Genomic DNA, 18,992 nt, shown 5'->3' on the forward strand with positions numbered 1-18,992 from the left:
ATAGAAAACCTACAGCACAATACGGGCCCTTCGGCCCACAATGCTCTGCCGAACATGTCCTCACCTTAGAAATTACCTACAGTTACCCATAGCCCTCTATTTTTCTAAGCTCCATGAGAAAGACCCTATCATTTCTGCCTCCACCACCGCCGCTGGCAGCCCATTCCACACACTCACCACTCTCTGCGTAAAAAACTTACCCCTGACATCTCCTCTGTACCTACTTCCAGGCACCTTAGAACTATGCCCTCTCGTGTTAGCCATTTCAGCCCTGGGGAAAAGCCTCTGACTATCCACACGATCAATGCCTCTCATCATCTTACACACCTCTGTCAGGTCACCTCTCATCCTCCATCGCGACAATGAGAAAAGGCCGAGTTCACTCAACCTATTCTCATAAGGCATGCTCCTTCAAATAATTTTTTTAAATTTCTTATTGTAATTTTATAGTTTTTTATTATTCTGTATTGCAATGTACTGGTGCCGCAAAACAACAAATTTCATGACATATGCCAATGATATTAAACCTGATTCTGATTTAGAAATTGCATCTAGCCCTTTTGTGGGCGCCTTACCTTGGCTGGGATCCTCCACACTGCTGCCAGTCCAGTCCTGTGGTGAGCCTGTCTGCTGCAAGAACTGAAACCATTCCAGAAAATGATTAGTTTGAACATTCCTGTCCACATCCAAACATGCAGGTGGAGGAAGTGGGGATCCTGCGGGACCCAGCAGGATGTCTGAAATGACGACAGATGAGAGTTTATATATACACCACTCTGGTAAATGATACCTCAGGACAAGTGGCCTCTTCTCCAAAAGAACTTGTGTCTACAAAGCAATACGCTACCTCTCCTCCTTGCCCACCCATTCAAAAGTCGGAGCAGGTGGGATCAATGAACACAGAACAAAACACATTGTAGTCTACTTGCAAAGTACAGAAACACCAGCATGGACGGTCCCAAGCTGGGTTGCAAAAGGAGGATGGTTGGGCACGGGGTAGCAACTACTTCCCGTAAAAACCTAGAGCCACAGAAACACAAACAGAATCTCCAAAGGCTGCATCCCTGGGAGAAGAAGGATCTTCACCTAGAAGATGGATGAAGTCGTGTGGTGAAAGCAGAAGCCACAGGGCCAACTAACCTTCTATCAACCCAGGACAGAGGGCCCTGGCAAGCTGCAGTCAGCAGCATATGCCCAGGACAGAGGACCCTGGCAAGCTGCAGTCAGCAGCATATGCCCAGGACAGAGGACCCTGGCAAGCTGCAGTCAGCAGCATATGCCCAGGACAGAGGACCCTGGCAAGCTGCAGTCAGCAGCATATGCCCAGGACAGAGGACTCTGGCAAGCTGCAGTCAGCAGCATATGCCCAGGACAGAGGACCCTGGCAAGCTGCAGTCAGCAGCATATGCCCAGGACAGAGGACCCTGGCAAGCTGCAGTCAGCAGCATATGCCCAGGACAGAGGACCCTGGCAAGCTGCAGTCAGCAGCATATGCCCAGGACAGAGGACTCTGGCAAGCTGCAGTCAGCAGCATATGCCCAGGACAGAGGACCCTGGCAAGCTGCAGTCAGCAGCATATGCCCAGGACAGAGGACCCTGGCAAGCTGCAGTCATCAGCATATGCCCAGGACAGAGGACCCTGGCAAGCTGCAGTCAGCAGCATATGCCCAGGACAGAGGACCCTGGCAAGCTGCAGTCAGCAGCATATGCCCAGGACAGAGGACCCTGGCAAGCTGCAGTCAGCAGCATATGCCCAGGACAGAGGACCCTGGCAAGCTGCAGTCATCAGCATATGCCCAGGACAGAGGACCCTGGCAAGCTGCAGTCAGCAGCATATGCCCAGGACAGAGGACCCTGGCAAGCTGCAGTCAGCAGCATATGCCCTGATGGGCTAAGAAGAAGAAGACGACGAATGCAGGACAGGTTTCTGGGCTTTCAGTCACCAGAATTTGGCCATCAGGATTTGACTTTTGAACTTCCAATCAACCTTTGGTATCAACCCCTGACCTAGTTGATGTTGATGAATTCCAGACTCTCTGTTTGACCTGCACTCATACTTCCTGTTTGCACAGATACACGATCCCAGGACCCACTAACATGGGACAGCTCAGGACATATCCTGCTCGAGCTCTCAGGTCTTTTTCCACTGGTCTCTGTAATTTAAACCATCTCCCTCAAAAGATAATTGACAGGTCAGCTTTTCTGACCTATGCTCCTAAACTGTGAAATTCAGTACCTAAAACTATAAGGGAGGTAGACTCAGTTGACACTTTTAAACAGCAATTCAAAACCTATTTATTTAACCTTGCTTTTAAGACCATAAGACATAGAAGCAGAATTAGGCCATTCGGCCCATTGAGTCTGCTCCACCATTTCATCACGGCTGATTTATTATTCTTCTCAACCCCATTCTCCTGTCTTCTCTCCGTAATCTTTGATGCCCTGAATAATCAAGAACCCTTCAACCTCTGCTTTAAATATACTCAGTGATTTAGCTTCCACAGTTGTCTCTAGCAATGAATTCCAAAGATTCACCACACACTGGCTGAAGAAATACCACCTCATCTCCATTCTATATGGACTTCCTTCTATTCTGAGGCTGTGCCCTCTAGTCCGAGACTCTACTGAACTCCTGCATCAGCAAGGACCGAGACCCACTGCAGTTTGCCTATCACCACAGTAAGTCAACTGCAGACACAATCTCAATGGCTCTTACACGGCTTTAGACCACCTGAACAATACAAACACCTATGTCAGGATGCTGTTCATCGACTATAGCTCATCACTTAATACCATCATTCCCACAATCCTGATTGAGAAGTTACAGAACCTGGGACTCTTTACCTCCTCCTGCAATTGGATCCTTGACTTCCTAACCGGACGACCACAATCTGTGCGGATTGGCGATAATATCTCCTCCTCGCTGACGATCAACACTGCTGCACCTCAGGGGTGTGTGCTTAGCCCACTGCTCTACTCTTTACATACTCATGACTGTGTGGCTAGGCAGAGCTCAAGTACCATCTATAAATTTGCTGATGATACAACTGTTGTTGGTAGAATCTCAGACTTCAGGAAGGGTAAGACAAAGGAACAGATACCAATCCTCATAGAGAGATCAGAACTGGAGAGAGTGAGCAGTTTCAAGTTCCTGGGTGTCAAGATCTCTGAAGACCTAAACTGGTCCCAACATATCAATGCAGTTATAAAGAATGCAAGACAGTGACTATACTTCATTAGGAGTTTGAAGAGATTTGGTTTGTCAACAAATACACTCAAAAACTTCTATAGATGTACCGTGGAGAGCATTCTGACAGGCTGCATCACTGTCTGGTATGGAGGGGCTACTGCACAGGACCAAAAGAAGCTGCAGAGGGTTGTAAATTTAGTCGGCTCCATCTTGGGTACTAGCCTACAAAGTACCCAGGACATCTTCAAGGACTGGTGTCTCAGAAAGGCAGCGTCCAGTATTAAGAACCTCCAGCACCCAGGGCATGCCCTTTTCTCACTGTTAACATCAAGCAGGAGGTACAGAAGCCTGAAGACACACACTCAGCAATTCAGGAACAGCTTCTTCCCCTCTGCCATCCGATTCCTAAACAGACATTGAACTCTTGAACAGTACCTCAGTTTTTAAATATATATTATTTCTTTTTTGCACGATTTTAATCTATTCAATATACATATGCTGTAATTGATTTACTTATTTGTTACTATCTTTTTCTTCTTCGATATTACGTATTGCATTGAACTGCTGCTGCTAAGTTAACAAATTTCACGACACATAATTCTGATTGTATTGTACTGCACTATTCACATCTCCCCCCAGAGCATTCATCAGTCTTACAGATAGTGCAATATTTTCCAACTGCTGGCATTGTTGTGATGGCAACCAATTGATGCATTATGGGATCTCACAAAGTTAGTAACACATTAACTATTTTGATTGAAAGAGAAATGTCGGCCATGGCAGCAGGAATGCACCCTCCTCCACATCATTAATCAGCTTCCACTGGGGTTCCCAACTGTCTGAAGTCAAAGGAATCACTAAATCATTGGGTACTGACTGCCACGAAATAACCTTTACAATGAACATCCATCCAATGAGACATGATTTCATAAAGTTCAGAGTTGAACATAAATTTATTATCACAGTACAGTATATATATGTCACCACATTTTTTTAAGGATGAGACTAAACACATTGATGAAGGAAGAGCAGTAGATGTAGTGTATATGGATTTCAGCAAGGCATTTGATAAGGCTTATAGAGAAAGTAAGGAGGCATGGGATCCAAGGGGACATTGCTTTGTGGATCCAGAACTGGCTTGCCCACAGATGGCAAGGAGTGGTTGTGGAAGGGTTATATTCTGCATGGAAGCCGCTGACCAGTGGTGTGCTTCAGGGATCTGTTCTGGGACCCTTACTCTTCATGATTTTTATAAATGACCTCGATGAAGAAGTGGAGGGATGGGTTGGTAAATTTGCTGATGACACAAAGGTTGGGGGTATTGTGGATAGTGTGGAGGGGTGTCAGAGGTTACAGCAGAACATTGATAGGATGCAAAACTGGGCTGAGAAGTGGCAGATGGAGTTCAACCCAGATAAGTGTGAGGTGGTTCATTTTGGTAGGTCAAATATGATCTTGGGGTCCGAGTCCATAGGACACTCAAAGCAGCTGCATAGGTTGACTCTGTGGTTAAGAAGGCATACGGTGTATTGGCTTTCATTAATTGTGGAATTGAATTTAGGAGCCGAGGGGTAATGTTGCAGCTATATAGGACCCTGGTCAGACCCCACTTGGAGTACTGTGCTCAGTTCTGGTCACCTCACTACAGGAAGGATGTGGAAGCCATAGAAAGGGTGCAGAGGAGATTTACAATGATGTTGCCTGGATCGGGGAGCATGCCTTATGAAAACAGGTTTAGTGAACACGGCCACTCTTTGGAGCGACGGAGGATGAGAGGTGACCTGATAGAGGTGTATAAGATGATGAGAGGTATTGTTCGTGTGGATAGTCAGAGGCTTTTTCCCAGGGCTGAAATGGTTGTCACAAAAGGACACAGGTTTAAGGTACTGGGGAGTAGGTACAGAGGAGATGTCAGGGGTAAGTTTTTTACTCAGAGAGTGGTGAGTGCATGGAATGGGCTGCTGGCAACAGTGGTGGAGGCGGATATGATAGGGTCTTTTAAGAGACTTTTGGATAGGTACATGGAGTTTAGAAAAATAGAGGGCTATGGGTAAGCCTAGTAATTTCTAAGGTAGGGACATGTTCGGCACAACTTTGTGGGCTGAAGGTCCTGTATTGTTCTGTAGGTTTTCTATGTTTCTATGTTTCACATACTGCCGTAAGATTTTTTAATGGGCATTTGCAGTAAATGGAAAGGAACACAATAAAACCAATGAAAAACACAGAGCTCGACAAACAGCCAATGTGCAAAAGACAACAAACTGCAAATACAGAAAGAAAATGAATGAATGAATGAATAGGTATATAGGTAGATAGATAAATAAGCAAGCAATAAATATCCAGAACACCAGTCCTAGAGTCCTTGTGGAATCAGTTCAGTATTGGGGTTAAGTTGAGTGAAGTTATCCCCTCTGGTTCAAGAGCCTGATGGCTGAGGGGTAATAACTGTTCCTGAACCTTGTGATAAGGGACTTGAGGCTCCTGTACCTCCTTCCTGATGGCAGCAGCAAGAAGAGACCGTGGCCTGGTATAAGATGGTAAGAGGCATAGATCAAGTCGATAGCCAGAATCTTTTCCCCCAGAGTGGAAATGGCTAATACAAGGGGCATAATCTCAAGGCAATCGGAGAAAAATATAGGGAGGTTCATCAGAGGTGATTTTCTTTTATAAACAGGTGTGTGAAATGCCCTTATGGGGATAGTGGTAGAGGCTGATACACTAGGAACATTTCAAAGACTCTTAGCTAGGCACATGGATGATAGAAAAACAGAGAGCTATTTAGGAGAGAAGGGTTAGATTGATTGTAAAGTAGTTTGAAATGTCAGCACAGCCAAAGTGCCTATACTGTGCTGGACTGCTAAGTATTCTATATCTGATGACACGTGGACTTTAAGAGCATATTTTTCTGCCCAAGATCAGAGAAAATGGACAAAATGGATTATTGGGTGCATTGCAATCACTGTGAGAAAGTGTTTGTTTGGTTGAGGCAGCACAAGATTTAAAAAGAGCTTGGGGCCTTTCGGCAGGCTTCAGTCACAACAATCTCTTAGGCACTCAGCAGAGGCCAATAAAAAGAAGTGAGGTGTGAGCAGAGTGGCCATTGTGGGAGTGGGCAGTGTTAGAGTGGTCAGGCTTTGGCTCAGCATGCTTGAGCATGAATAGGTAAAGGCTTTAAGCAAGCTACTAGTAATTTTTTCAATGCAGCACCACCAAACTTCTGACAAGAGAGAAACACCAATAACTGTGTACTGAGGATGTAACTTCAAATGGTGATTAAACATCTGCAAGCTAATTGCCAAGCTTGGTGAACACCGCAACATCATTTTTTTCTCTCTCTCTGTCTATTAGTACGTAACTAGAGCGGTGAGAATGAGTCCAGGGTCAGTGGCATATTCTTTGTGTGAGATGCGGAAATTCTGATAGACCTCCAGTCCCCCTGATAACTACATCTACACATAGTGCATTGAGATGCCGCTCCTTAGAGACCATGTTAAGGAACTGGAGCTGCAGCTCGATAAGGGGAAATGAGGAGGTGATAGATGGGTGCTACAGTCACTCTAAGGTTGCAAGAGGCAGGTGACTGTCAGGAGTGGGAAAGGGCAAACAGTGTAGAGTGCTCCTGTGGCTGTTCCACTCAATAATTTGGACACTGTTGGGGGGAAATGACCTACCAGGGAGAGACCATGTTTCTGGCTCTGAGTCTGCTTCGTTGGCTCAGAAGGGAAGTGGGGAGAAGAGGGGTGCAGTAGTGAAAGGAGATTCCATAGTGAGAGGAGAAGACAGGAGATTCTGTGGCTGTGGAAGAGACACCTATATATGTTGCCTCCCAGGTGCCAGGGTGAAAGATATCTCTGACTGGGTACACAGGTTTCTAAAGGCAGAGGGTGAACAGCCAGAAGTCTTGGTACATACTGGTGCCAACAACGTGGGTAGGAAAAGGGAGGAGGTCCTGAAGAGAGAATAGAAGTAGAAATTATTCACAATCTTCTGTGGCAAATTACACCGTGACAGGTGCAAGACCACCTTCACACAACAAAGTAACCAAACCACCCCCCCTCCGCCCACAAGAATAAACAATCCCACTCACTGACTCTCAGCCCAGAATCCCCACACATCACAACCACAAATCCCCAACACCCAACAATCCCTGTTGTCACACCTCCCCAATTCCTTCACAACATAAGACATAGGAGCAGAATTAGGCTACTTGGCCTATCGAGTCTGATCCACCATTCCATCATGGCTGATTTATTATCCCTCCATACACCCAACCCTACACAACTTCACCATCCCAACACTCTCCAATTCCCACTCCACTGTATCAGCCCCATCACCACCCCATAAATCACCTACACTCACCTCTCCCTCCCTACCCCATCCACCCATCTCCCCTGCTCCTCAGCCACCCTAAAACATCACCTCCCTCCACATCCCCCACCCACCTTCTCCCCATCCTTCTACCTTCCTGCTCATTTCTGCCTTGCTCTCCCTCCCTACCCTCCTCACCGTCTCCCTTTCTCCCTTCCCCACCTCCATAATCCCTCCCCCCATTCATTTCCTCCTTACTCCCCTTCCCCTTTTCCCCTTGTCCCCCATCTCTACTTCCTGAAATCCACTCCCCTCTCCCCTTACCCTGCCCCACTTCCTCTCTCTCTCCTTGCCCCACCCACCTCCTTGGCTGCCTCACTCACTCATTCACCAATCCTCCCCTTCCTATCCCCACTAACCCTCACTCCACCTTCTCGCAGCACCCTCCACCCACCCACCTACCTCTCCGTCCCGCACTCCCCACCCCCCAACTCTCTCTCACAGCACACTCCACCATCCACCCCACCTCCCCACACCCCCCTCCATCCCTCACTCCATTCACCTCCTCCCCTCCACCCCACTACTACTCCCACCTTCTCTCCCCTCCCCTCCCCCACTTCCCCCACTCCCCCTCCACCCCTCTCCCCACACCCCTCCACCCACACCCCTCCACCCACACCCCTCCACCCCACTACCACTCCCACCTTCTCTCCCCTACCCTCCCCTCCCCCACTTCCCTCACTCCCCCTCCACCCCACTACCACCTTCCCTCCCCTCTCCCTCCCCTCTCCCTCCCCTCCAATTCCCCCACTCCACCTCTCCTCCACTCCCCCACCCCATTACCCTCTCCACCCCACTCCCACCTCCCCCACTTCTCCCACTCCCTATCCACCCCAATCCTCTTGCTCTCCACTGCCCCTCCCCTCCACCCCACTCCCCCTCCCCTTCCACCATACTTCCCCCACCCCTCCCCCTCACTCCCATCTTCCCCTCCCCCCTCCCCACCTCCCCTCCCTCACTCCCCATCCTTCCCCCTCAGTCCCCACACACCTCCCCCTCACTCGCCCCTCCCCCATTCCCTCCCCTTCCCCTCCCCTCACTCCCCTTCCCTCTCCCCCTCCCCTACTCTCCCCTCTCCCACCCCCCACTACCCCCTCTCCCACCCCCCACTACCCCCTCTCCCTTTCCCCCTTTCCCCTCCCCTCTCCTCCTCCCATCCTCCCCCACCCTCCTTCCCTCCTCCCCCTCCCCCACCCTCCTTCCCTCCTCCCCCTCCCCCCACCCTCCCCCTCCTCCCCTCCTTCCCTCCTCCCCCACCCTCCTTCCCTCCCCCACCCTCCTTCCCTCCCCCACCCCCCTCCTTCCCTCCCCTCCCCCACCCTCCTCTCCTCCCCTCCCCTCTTCCCCTCCTCTCCTCCCCTCCTCTCCCACCCTCCTCCCCCACCCTCCTCTCCTCCCCTCCTCTCCTCCCCCACCCTCCTCTCCTCCCCTCCTCTCCTCCCCCACCCTCCTCTCCTCCCCTCCTCCCCTCCTCCCCCACCCTCCTCTCCTCCCCTCCTCCCCCACCCTCCTCTCCTCCCCTCCTCTCCTCCTCCCCTCCTCCCCCACCCTCCTCTCCTCCTCCCCTCCTCCCCCCCTCCTCCCCTCCTCCCCCCCTCCTCCCCTCCTCCCCCCCTCCTCCCCCCCTCCTCCCCTCCTCCCCCACCCTCCCCTCCTCCTCCCCTCCTCCCCCACCCTCCTCTCCTCCTCCCCTCCTCCCCTCCTCCCCCCCTCCTCCCCTCCTCCCCCCCTCCTCCCCTCCTCCCCCCCTCCTCCCCTCCTCCCCCCTCCTCCCCTCCTCCCCTCCTCCCCTCCTCCCCTCCTCCCCCCCTCCTCCCCTCCTCCCCTCCTCCCCCCCTCCTCCCCTCCTCCCCCCCTCCTCCCCTCCTCCCCCACCCTCCTCTCCTCCCCTCCTCCCCCACCCTCCTCTCCTCCCCTCCTCCCCCACCCTCCTCTCCTCCCCTCCTCCCCTCCTCCCCCACCCTCCTCTCCTCCTCCCCTCCTCCCCCACCCTCCTCTCCTCCTCCCCCCCTCCCCCACCCTCCTCTCCTCCTCCCCCCCTCCCCCACCCTCCTCTCCTCCTCCCCCCCTCCCCCACCCTCCTCTCCTCCTCCCCCACCCTCCTCTCCTCCTCTCCTCCTCTCCTCCTCCCCTCCTCCCCTCCTCTCCTCCTCCCCTCCTCCCCTCCTCTCCTCCTCCCCTCCTCCCACCACCCGTTCGTTCCACCCCTCCCCTCTGGTTTTGCTGACGCTTGCTGGGCGGCGGAGGCAGAGGGAGGGGCGGAAGGTTATAAATACCCCGGGGCGGGTTATTGGCGGTGGAACAGCGGGAAGTGTCGGTGTTGAGTCAGTGACAAGGTCGGAAACCGAGGGATGGCGAACAGTTTCTCCGTGACCAACCCAGCTCTGCTACTCCTCAGCTTCTTTCATGTGAGTGCTGGACACTGAACTTCGCTCACTGGCCCTGCTCGGCTCATTTTTCATCGTCTTTTATTTTCTTCTCCAGGCCATCGTCATCGAAGCTCAGAAATGCGGAGAAGATCAGGAACCGGACAGGTGAGACTACGATCCCTACCGGGACGCCCCCTACCTATCCCTGCCGGGACACTCCCTACCTATCCCTACCGTGACGCCCCCTACCTATCCCTGCCGGGATTCCCTACCGGGACACCCCCTACCTATCCCTACCGGGACGCCCCCTACCTATCCCTACCGGGACGCCCCCTACCTATCCCTACCGGGACACCCCCTACCTATCCCTACCGGGACGCCCCCTACCTATCCCTACCGGGACGCCCCCTACCTATCCCTGCCGGGATTCCCACCCGGGACACCCCCTACCTATCCCTACCGGGACGCCCCCTACCTATCCCTACAGGGACACCCCGTACCTATCCCCACCGGGATTCCGACCCTGGACGCCCCCTACCTACCCCTGCCGGGATTCCCACCCGGGACACCCCCTACCTATCCCTACCGGGACGCCCCCTACCTATCCCTGCCGGGATTCCCACCCGGGACACCCCCTACCTATCTCTACCGGGACACCCCCTACCTATCCCTACAGGGACACCCCGTACCTATCCCCACCGGGATTCCGACCCTGGACGCCCCCTACCTATCCCTACCGGGATTCCAACCCTGGACGCCCCCTACCTATACCTACCGGGATTCCGACCTGGGACACCCCCTACCTATCCCTACCGGGATTCCGACCCGGGACACCCCCTACCTATCCCTACCGGGACGCCCCCTATCCCTACCGGGATTCCGACCCGGGACACCCCCTCCCTCCTGTGCAACTTCCTTTCCACCCTCACCACCCTGTAGCCTATGGTTCTCCGTTCAGTTTGCGGCCTCTTTTCAATTCCACTGACTTTACCCCTCTGCCTCACCTCACCCCACCCCACCTAACCCATGACATAGTTCCAGCACACCCAGCTCTTAACTAAAAACCTGCATTTCCACATTAAACATAACGGTACTGGTCAAGTATGGGACTGACGAGGTCTTCCTCTGTATCCGCAGCTGTCACCTGCACTGGTCAAACCTGTGGTACGTGTGGTGAGTACAGTATCCTTTTTGTTTTATGGAGACAGCGCAGAACAGCCCCTTCTGACCCAAAGAGCCCCACCTATTTAATCCTAGCCTATTCAACCATAATTCTGCCTAGCTCCATCAGCCTGCATGGGAACCATACCCCTCCCATCCACATACCTGTCCAAATTTCTCTTAAATGTTGCAGTCGAACCCACATCCACCACTTCCGCGGTCAGCTCGTTCCACACTCGCACCGTTCTCTGAGTGAAGAAATTTTCCTTAAACATTTCACCTTTCACACTTAACCCATGACTCCCCACCCTCGGTGGGAAAAGCCTACTTTCATTTACCATATCTATACACCTCATGATTTTGTATACTTCCATCAAATCTCCCCTCGATCTTCTATGCTATAAGGAGTAAAGTCCTAACCTATTCTGCCTTTCCTTACAACTTGTGTCTTGAAGACCTGACAACCTTCTTGTAACTCTTCTCTGTATTTGTTCAATCTTATTGACATCTTTCTTGTAGACAGGTGACTAAAACTGTACAGAGTACTCTAAAGTAGGCCTCACCAATATCTTGTGCAATTTCAACATCTTGTTGTTAGTCCTGTTCAGACAGTTACCAAGGATTACAGTTGTTAACAAGCTTTGTGCTGTTTGTGGCAATGTGTAACTAGTTTGCTCATGTTTCTGCCAGGGTGATTTTGCTGACGGTCTTGCTGTTGCTGATGTGTGGAGCTACTGTCAGTTGCATAAAGTGCTATAAGAGGTCCAAGCCCCGAAACCCCTCCTTTGCCAATAGACCTTGTGAAGTAACAGTGATCGCCATCGACAATGACCATACTATATCACGTAAGTAGCAAGTCACTGATCATTGCAAACATGCAATGATAGAATACAAGGCCATTTGGCTTGTCGTGCCTCCCGTGTGCTCAGAGGATCAGCTCACCTCCCTTTGCTTTCCCTGTAGCTCTCTTTACTTTGTACTTCCCCTTCCTGGATCAAGTTGATTTTTATTTGTATATTGTCTGAGATAAGTAGAACAGGACAAATCTCTCTTTGTCCTACCCTTGACTAATAAGTGGCATTGTGGTTTGTTGGAACCTCCCTCGGACTGCCCAGCAGCCTATGTATGGGATAAGGACAGAACAGGAGTGGGTAGTAGTAACATTTATAACATCCAGAGCAAGTGGGAAGATAGAGGATTAGGGAGCTTTTAAAAACTTGCAGAAGGAAAAGATGAATTATGAGAGGAAACTAGCGACTAATATCAAAGAAGATACTAAAAGCTTTTTTAAGTATATAAAGGGTAAAAGAGAGTCGAGGGTAGATATAGGACCGATACAAAATGACCCTGGAGATATTGTAATGAGAGATGCAAAGATGGCAGAGGAACTGAATGCGTATTTTGCATCAGTCTTCACAGTGGAAGATGTCTGCAGTATACCGGACATTCAAGAGTGTCAGGGAAGTGAAGTTTGTACAGTGAAAATTACGACTGAGAAGGTGCTCAGGAAGCTTAATGGTCTGAGGGTGGATAAATCTCCTGGAACTAATGGAATGCACCCTTGGGTTCTGAAGGAAGTAGCTGGAGAGATTATGGAGGCATTAATGATGATCTTTCAAGAATCAATAGGTTCTGGCATTGTACCAGATGACTAGAAAATTGCAAGTGTTACTCCACTATTTAAAAAGGCTGGGAGGCAGCAAAAAGGAAACCTATAGACCTGTTAGCCTAACATCAGTGGTTGGGAAGTTGTTGGAATCGATTGTTAGGGATGAGATTATGGAGTACCTGAAGGCACATGGCAAGATGGGACAAAGCCAGCATGGTTTCCTGAAAGGAAAATCCTGCCTGACAAACCTGATGCAATTCTTTGAGGAAATTACAAGCAGGGTAGACAAAGGAGATGCTGTAGACGTGGTGTACTTGGATTTTCAGAAGGCTTTTGATAAGGTGCTGCACATGAGGCTGCTGAGCAAGATAAGAGCCTGTGGAATTACAGGGAAGTTACTAGCGTGGGTGGAGCATTGGCTGGTCGGCAGAAAACAAGGAGTGGGAATAAAGGGATCCTATACTGGCTGGCTGCCAGTTACCAGTGGAGTTCCACAGGGGTCAGTGTTGGGACTGCTGTTTTTTATGATGTATGTCAATGTTTTGGACTATGGGGTTAATGGATTTGTGGCTAAATTTGCCGATGATACAAAGATAGATGGGGGAGCGGGGAGTGTTGAGGAAACAGAGAGCCTGCAGAGAGACTTAGATAGTTTTGGGGAATGGGCAAAGAAGTGGCAAATGAAATACAAAATTGGAAAGTGTACGGTCATGCACTTTGGTAGAAGAAATAAATGGGCACCCTATTATTTAGATGGAGAGAGAGTTCAAAATGCAGAGATGCAAAGGGACTTGGAAGTCCTTGTGCAAGATACCTTAAAGGTTAACCTGCAGGTTGAGTTCGTTGTGAAGAAGATGAATGCAAGGCGGCATCTACAGATAGGGACAAACAGCTGCCGTTTCAAGCCGAGACCTTTCAACAGGACTGGAAAGGAAACGGGAAGATGCCAGAATAAGAACATGGGGGGAGGGGAAAGAGTACAAACTAAAAGGTGATAGGTGAAGCCAGATGGGTGGGGGAGGAGGGATGAAGTAAGAAGTTGGTCACTCTCAGACTGGAGGGGCAACACCTCATATTCCATCTAAATAGACCAACCTGATGACAAGGACATCCATTTCTAGAGCTTCCATTAATTGTTTTCCTTCTCCTTGCCTCTTTTTCATTTCCCCACTCTGGCCTCTTACTTCTCCTCACCTGCTTATCATCTCTCCCTGGTGCCTTCTCCTCTTCCCTTTCTCCCATGGCCCACTCTCCTCTCCTATCAGATTCCTTCTTCTCCACTCTTTTCCACCTATCACCTCCCAGCTTCTTACCTCATCTGAGATGCAAAGGGACGTGGGATACCTTGTGCAAGATACCCTAAAGGTTAACCTCCAGGTTGAGTCAGTTGTGAAGAAGGCGAATGCAATGTTGGCATTCATCTCTAGAGGTATAGAATATAGAAACCATAGAAACTACAGCACAGAAACAGGCCTTTTGGCCCTTCTTGGCTGTGCCAAACCATTTTTTGCCTAGTCCCACTGACCTGCACACGGACCATATCCCTCCATACACCTCCCGTCCATGTATCTGCCCAATTTATTCTTAAATGTTAAAAAAGAACCCACATTTACCACCTCGTCTGGCAGCTCATTCCATACTCCCACCACTCTCTGTGTGAAGAAGCCCCCCCTAATGTTCCCTTTAAACTTTTCCCCCCTCACCCTTAACCCATGTCCTCTGGTTTTTTTCTCCCCTTGCCTCAGTGGAAAAAACCTGCTTGCATTCACTCTATCTATACCCAGCATAATTTTATATACCTCTCATCACCCCTCATTCTTCTACGCTCCAGGGAATAAAGTTCTAACCTATTCAACCTTTCTCTGTAACTGAGTTTCTCAAGTCCCGGCAACATCCTTGTAAACCTTCTCTGCACTCTTTCAACTTTATTTATATCCTTCCTGTAATTTGGTGACCAAAACTGAACACAATACTCCAGATTCGGCCTCACCAATGCCTTATACAACCTCATCATAACATTCCAGCTCTTATATTCAATACTTTGATTAATAAAGGCCAATGTACCAAAAGCTCTCTTTACAACCCTATCTACCTGTGATGCCACTTTTAGGGAATTATGTATCTGTATTCCCAGGTCCCTCTGTTCCACTGCACTCCTCAGTGCCTTACCATTAACCCTGTATGTTCTACCTTGGTTTGTCCTTCCAACATGCAATACCTCACACTTGTCTGTATTAAACTCCATCTGCCATTTTTCAGCCCATTTTTCCAGCTGGTCCAATTCCCTCTGCAGGCTCTGAAAACCTTCCTCACTGTCTACTACACCTCCAATCTTTGTATCATCAGCAAATTTGCTGATCCAATTTACCACATTATCATCCAGGTCATTGATATAGATGACAAATAACAATGGACCCAACACTGATCCCTGTGGCACACCACTAGTCACAGACCTCCACTCGGAGAAGCAATTCTCTACTACCACTCCTTGGTTTCTTCCATTGAGCCAATGTCTAATCCAATTTACCACCTCTCCATGTATACCTAGCGACTGAATTTTCCTAACTAACTTCCTATGCGGGACCTTGTCAAAGGCCTTACTGAAGTCCATGTAGACAATATCCACTGCCTTCCCTTCATCCACTTTCCTGGTAACCTCCTCGAAAAGCTCCAATAGATTGGTCAAACATGACTTACCACGCACAAAACCATGTTGACTCTCCCTAATAAGTCCCTGTCTATCCAAATGCTTGTAGATTCTGTCTCTTAGTACTCGCTCCAATAACTTACCTACTACCGACGTTAAACTTACTGGCCTATAATTTCCCGGATTACTTTTCGATCCTTTTTTAAACAACGGAACAACATGAGCCACTCTCCAATCCTCCGGCACCTCACCCGTAGACAGCGACATTTTAAATATTTCTGCCAGGGCCCCTGCAATTTCAACACTAGTCTCCTCCAACGTCCGAGGGAACACCCTGTCAGGTCCCGGGGATTTATCCACTTTAATTTTCCTCAAGACAGCAAGGACCTCCTCCTTTTCGATCTGTACAGTTTCCATGATCTCACTACTTGTTTCCCTTAATTCCATAGACTTCATGCCAGTTTCCTTAGTAAATACAGACGCAAAAAACCTGTTTAAGATCTCCCCCATTTCCTTTGGTTCCGCACATAGCCGACCACTCTGATCTTCAAGAGGACCAATTTTATCCCTTACAATCCTTTTGCTCTTAATATACCTGTAAAAGCTCTTTGGATTATCCTTCACTTTGACTGCCAAGGCAATCTCATGTCTTCTTTTAGCCCTCCTGATTTCTTTCTTAGGTATTTTCTTGCACTTCTTATACTCCTCAAGCACCTTTTTTACTCCCTGCTTCCTATACATGTCATACAACTCCCTCTTCTTCTTTATCAGCATTACATCCTTGCATTATATTCTAGTCATATCAAAATAATGCTAATGTTGCATTTTCCTTCCTCACCACCGACTCAACCTACAAGTTAACCTTTAAGGAATTCTGCACGAGGACTCCCTTTGCATCTCTGATTTCTGAATTTTCTTCCTGTTTAGAAAGTAATCTAGACCCTTATTCTTCTGCCGAAGTATGTGATCATACAGTTCCCGACACAATATTCCATCTACCGGTAGATAGGCACAATGGAGGTAAAAGTCCCAAATAAGAGTGACTTGAATGAATTGAGATCTCAGCAAAGTTTGACAGCTCAGAAACTATTGCCTGGGAGAAAGGGAAGAGGAGGGGGCACAGGGGGAGATGATAAGCAGGTGAGAAGTAAGAGCCCAGCTTAAAGGAGATAAACCGGCAACAAGCAAATGGGTTCTTGAAGTAATACACTGAGGAAGTTGTTATTTGTATACTTAGTGTTTACACTTACACTTTTAGCTGAAAGCTACAAGAGATTGGAAAGCCTCAGTTGTAAGAAATCTCTGGAATGGATTTCAGTGATCATTCCAGTTATTCAGATTCAGGTTTAATATCACTGGCATATGTCGCAAAATTTGTTGTTTTGCGGCAATGGAACACTGCAATACATATTATTAAGAAAAGTTATAATACGAAATGTACAAACATTTGTATATTAAGTAGTGCAAAAAGAGAGCAAAAAGAAGTAAGATGGTGTTCATGGATTCATTATCCATTCAGAAATATGATGACAGAGAGGAAGAAGGTGATCCTAAAATGTTGAGTGTGCACCTGGACCATCACCTTGTTGGTAGCGATGAGAAGAGGGTATGTCCTCAGTGATGGGGGTCCTTCATGAGAGGTGCGACTTTTTTGACTCTGAAGATAAATCTAACTGTCCATTCTTTCTTTCCCAGAAAACAGTTCGCTACAGTATATATCCGCTGGCCGGAACCATGTCCCATTCCAGGACACTGCTCAGTACATGTTGCCTCCTCCGCCGTATAGCCTGTGTGCCGTTGACAACCCCCCAACCTATGAGATGGCCCTGAACATGGAAAAACCTCCTGAGATCCCCAGAGCAAAGAGTGGACTGGAAAATCTCAATGGAAATGGAGCTCCAATCCCAGAGAGAAATGAAAGTTCAGGTTCTGTAGAGCTAACCTCATCGGTATTGTCACAGCAGTGAGAACTCTTGAACCAACAGTTGTTGAAGTATCTCTGTCACCTCTTTGACTGGTATTTGGCTGAGGCCAAGAGCCACCCAGAGTGCTAATTGTGAAAATGCTTTTAGGAAGTGACCTATTTACAGCAAATTACTGTGAATTGAATCTCCATTTCTGAGTGATGACATATGAGTATTGTCCATCACCCTTGATAAGGAAAAGCCTGAAGATCCTGCAATTGAGAAAATCAGCAAGAGATATTTTGCACACATTCTGGGTGAACTTTGGGTTCCAGATTTTTGAAGAATTCTGTTCCTGCCAGCACTTTTTCAGCTGACGTTCTCAAAGCCTAAAATGGGTTCTTACGATTAAATCACAAGAGATCATGCAGGATGCTGGAAATCCAGAGCAACACACAGTCAAAATGCTGGAGGGACTCAGGTCAGGCAGCATCTATGAACAGTCAATGTTTCGGACCTGGTTAAGGGTCTTGGCCTGGAATGTCAACTGTTTATTTATTTCCATAGATGCTGCTGGACTGGTTGAGTTCTCCAGCATTTTGTGCGTCTGTCTGCCTGCCTAGGTACCATATCCAATGCGGACTTTGGTGACCATGGTTTTCCATATAGGTTTTGTGTGTGCTCTTATAATTAAAGAAAGCTTGGCTTCCAGACCTACTCTGGACATCAGTTGTATGCTGGGAATCTTCAAGAATGTCAAATCATTTTTATTCAGTCTTTTCTGTTCCTACATGGAGTGTGACCCAAAATAAGTACCATTCTAACTTGTGTTAACATTGTCCATACTAGGTAATGATGCTGGTTTGTTCAGTTATGGTCTTGGTTGTGGCAAAGCTAACCAATCCATTAAATAAATTTAAAAGCACTTTTATTTTAGGCTGACTACTCAATTGTATAGGGATTGCTGCTAGTTACAGATAAGTGAAGTAATTTGAAATTGTTTTTTGAGTGAAGAAGTTCATCTTAAACATTTCACCTGTCACCCTTAACCCCTGAACTCTAGTTGTCATCTCGCCCAACCTCAAAAGAAAAAGCCTATTTGCATTTACCCTATCCATAGCCCTCATAATTTTGTATACCTCTATCAAATCTCCCCTCATTCTCCTACACTCTTAACACAACATAACTCTCCTGGAAACTGTGGAACAGAGGTTTTGTTTACACAATGAAAAAGTGTTTAAAAAAGAAAATGTCTTAATGTATGTGAGTAGTTAAACTATATTTTGTAAAAGTTTTATAATGTTCTTGAAAAAATTGTTCCATTTTCATTTATTTTTTAACATAATGAGCAATAAACATTCAAAGAGCAAATGTCTGTAGTGTCTGGATTAGTGGAAACTAAAATGCCTGTCTGCCTTGGTTAACATATGGACAAGAGGTGGAGCAACACAGACAAAATGGTTGAGGACCTCAGCAGGTCAGGCAGCAACTATGAAGAGGAATAAGCAGTTGCCATTCTGGGCCAAAATCCTTAATCAGGATGAAGGTCTTCCTGAAGGCACACACTCAATGTTTAGGAACAGCTTCTTCCACATCGCAATCAGATTTCTGAATGGACGGTGAACCCTTGTACACTACCTCACTTTTTTTTCTTTTTCTTTTTGCATTTATTTGATTTAATTTGTATATTATATTTTTTGTTGTAATGTATAGTTTTTTTAAAATCATGCAATGCAATGTACTG

General features: G+C 48.0%; 1 protein-coding gene across 2 annotated transcripts in view; it reads left to right on the top strand.

Annotated features, from left to right (window-relative positions):
- LOC140188527 (transmembrane protein 52-like) overlaps window positions 1-18,587 on the top strand; it is a 64,998-nt gene extending 46,411 nt beyond the window's left edge. The window contains exons 1-5 of one of the 2 annotated variants that reach the window (XM_072244891.1): window positions 9,832-9,966; window positions 10,043-10,092; window positions 11,065-11,100; window positions 11,779-11,933; window positions 17,040-18,586. In XM_072244891.1, the coding sequence (XP_072100992.1) occupies window positions 9,910-9,966; window positions 10,043-10,092; window positions 11,065-11,100; window positions 11,779-11,933; window positions 17,040-17,311 (570 nt within the window). In that variant the 5' untranslated portion in view covers window positions 9,832-9,909 and the 3' untranslated portion in view covers window positions 17,312-18,586. Of the gene's footprint in view, window positions 1-9,831; window positions 9,967-10,042; window positions 10,093-11,064; window positions 11,101-11,778; window positions 11,934-17,039 lie in introns of those variants that run through there. The other variant, XM_072244893.1, reaches the window with a different exon arrangement.
- The last annotated feature ends 405 nt before the right edge of the window (window positions 18,588-18,992 follow it).

Source organism: Mobula birostris, chromosome 27 (genome assembly GCF_030028105.1).
Source record: "Mobula birostris isolate sMobBir1 chromosome 27, sMobBir1.hap1, whole genome shotgun sequence".
Taxonomy (NCBI): Eukaryota; Metazoa; Chordata; class Chondrichthyes; order Myliobatiformes; family Myliobatidae; genus Mobula; species Mobula birostris.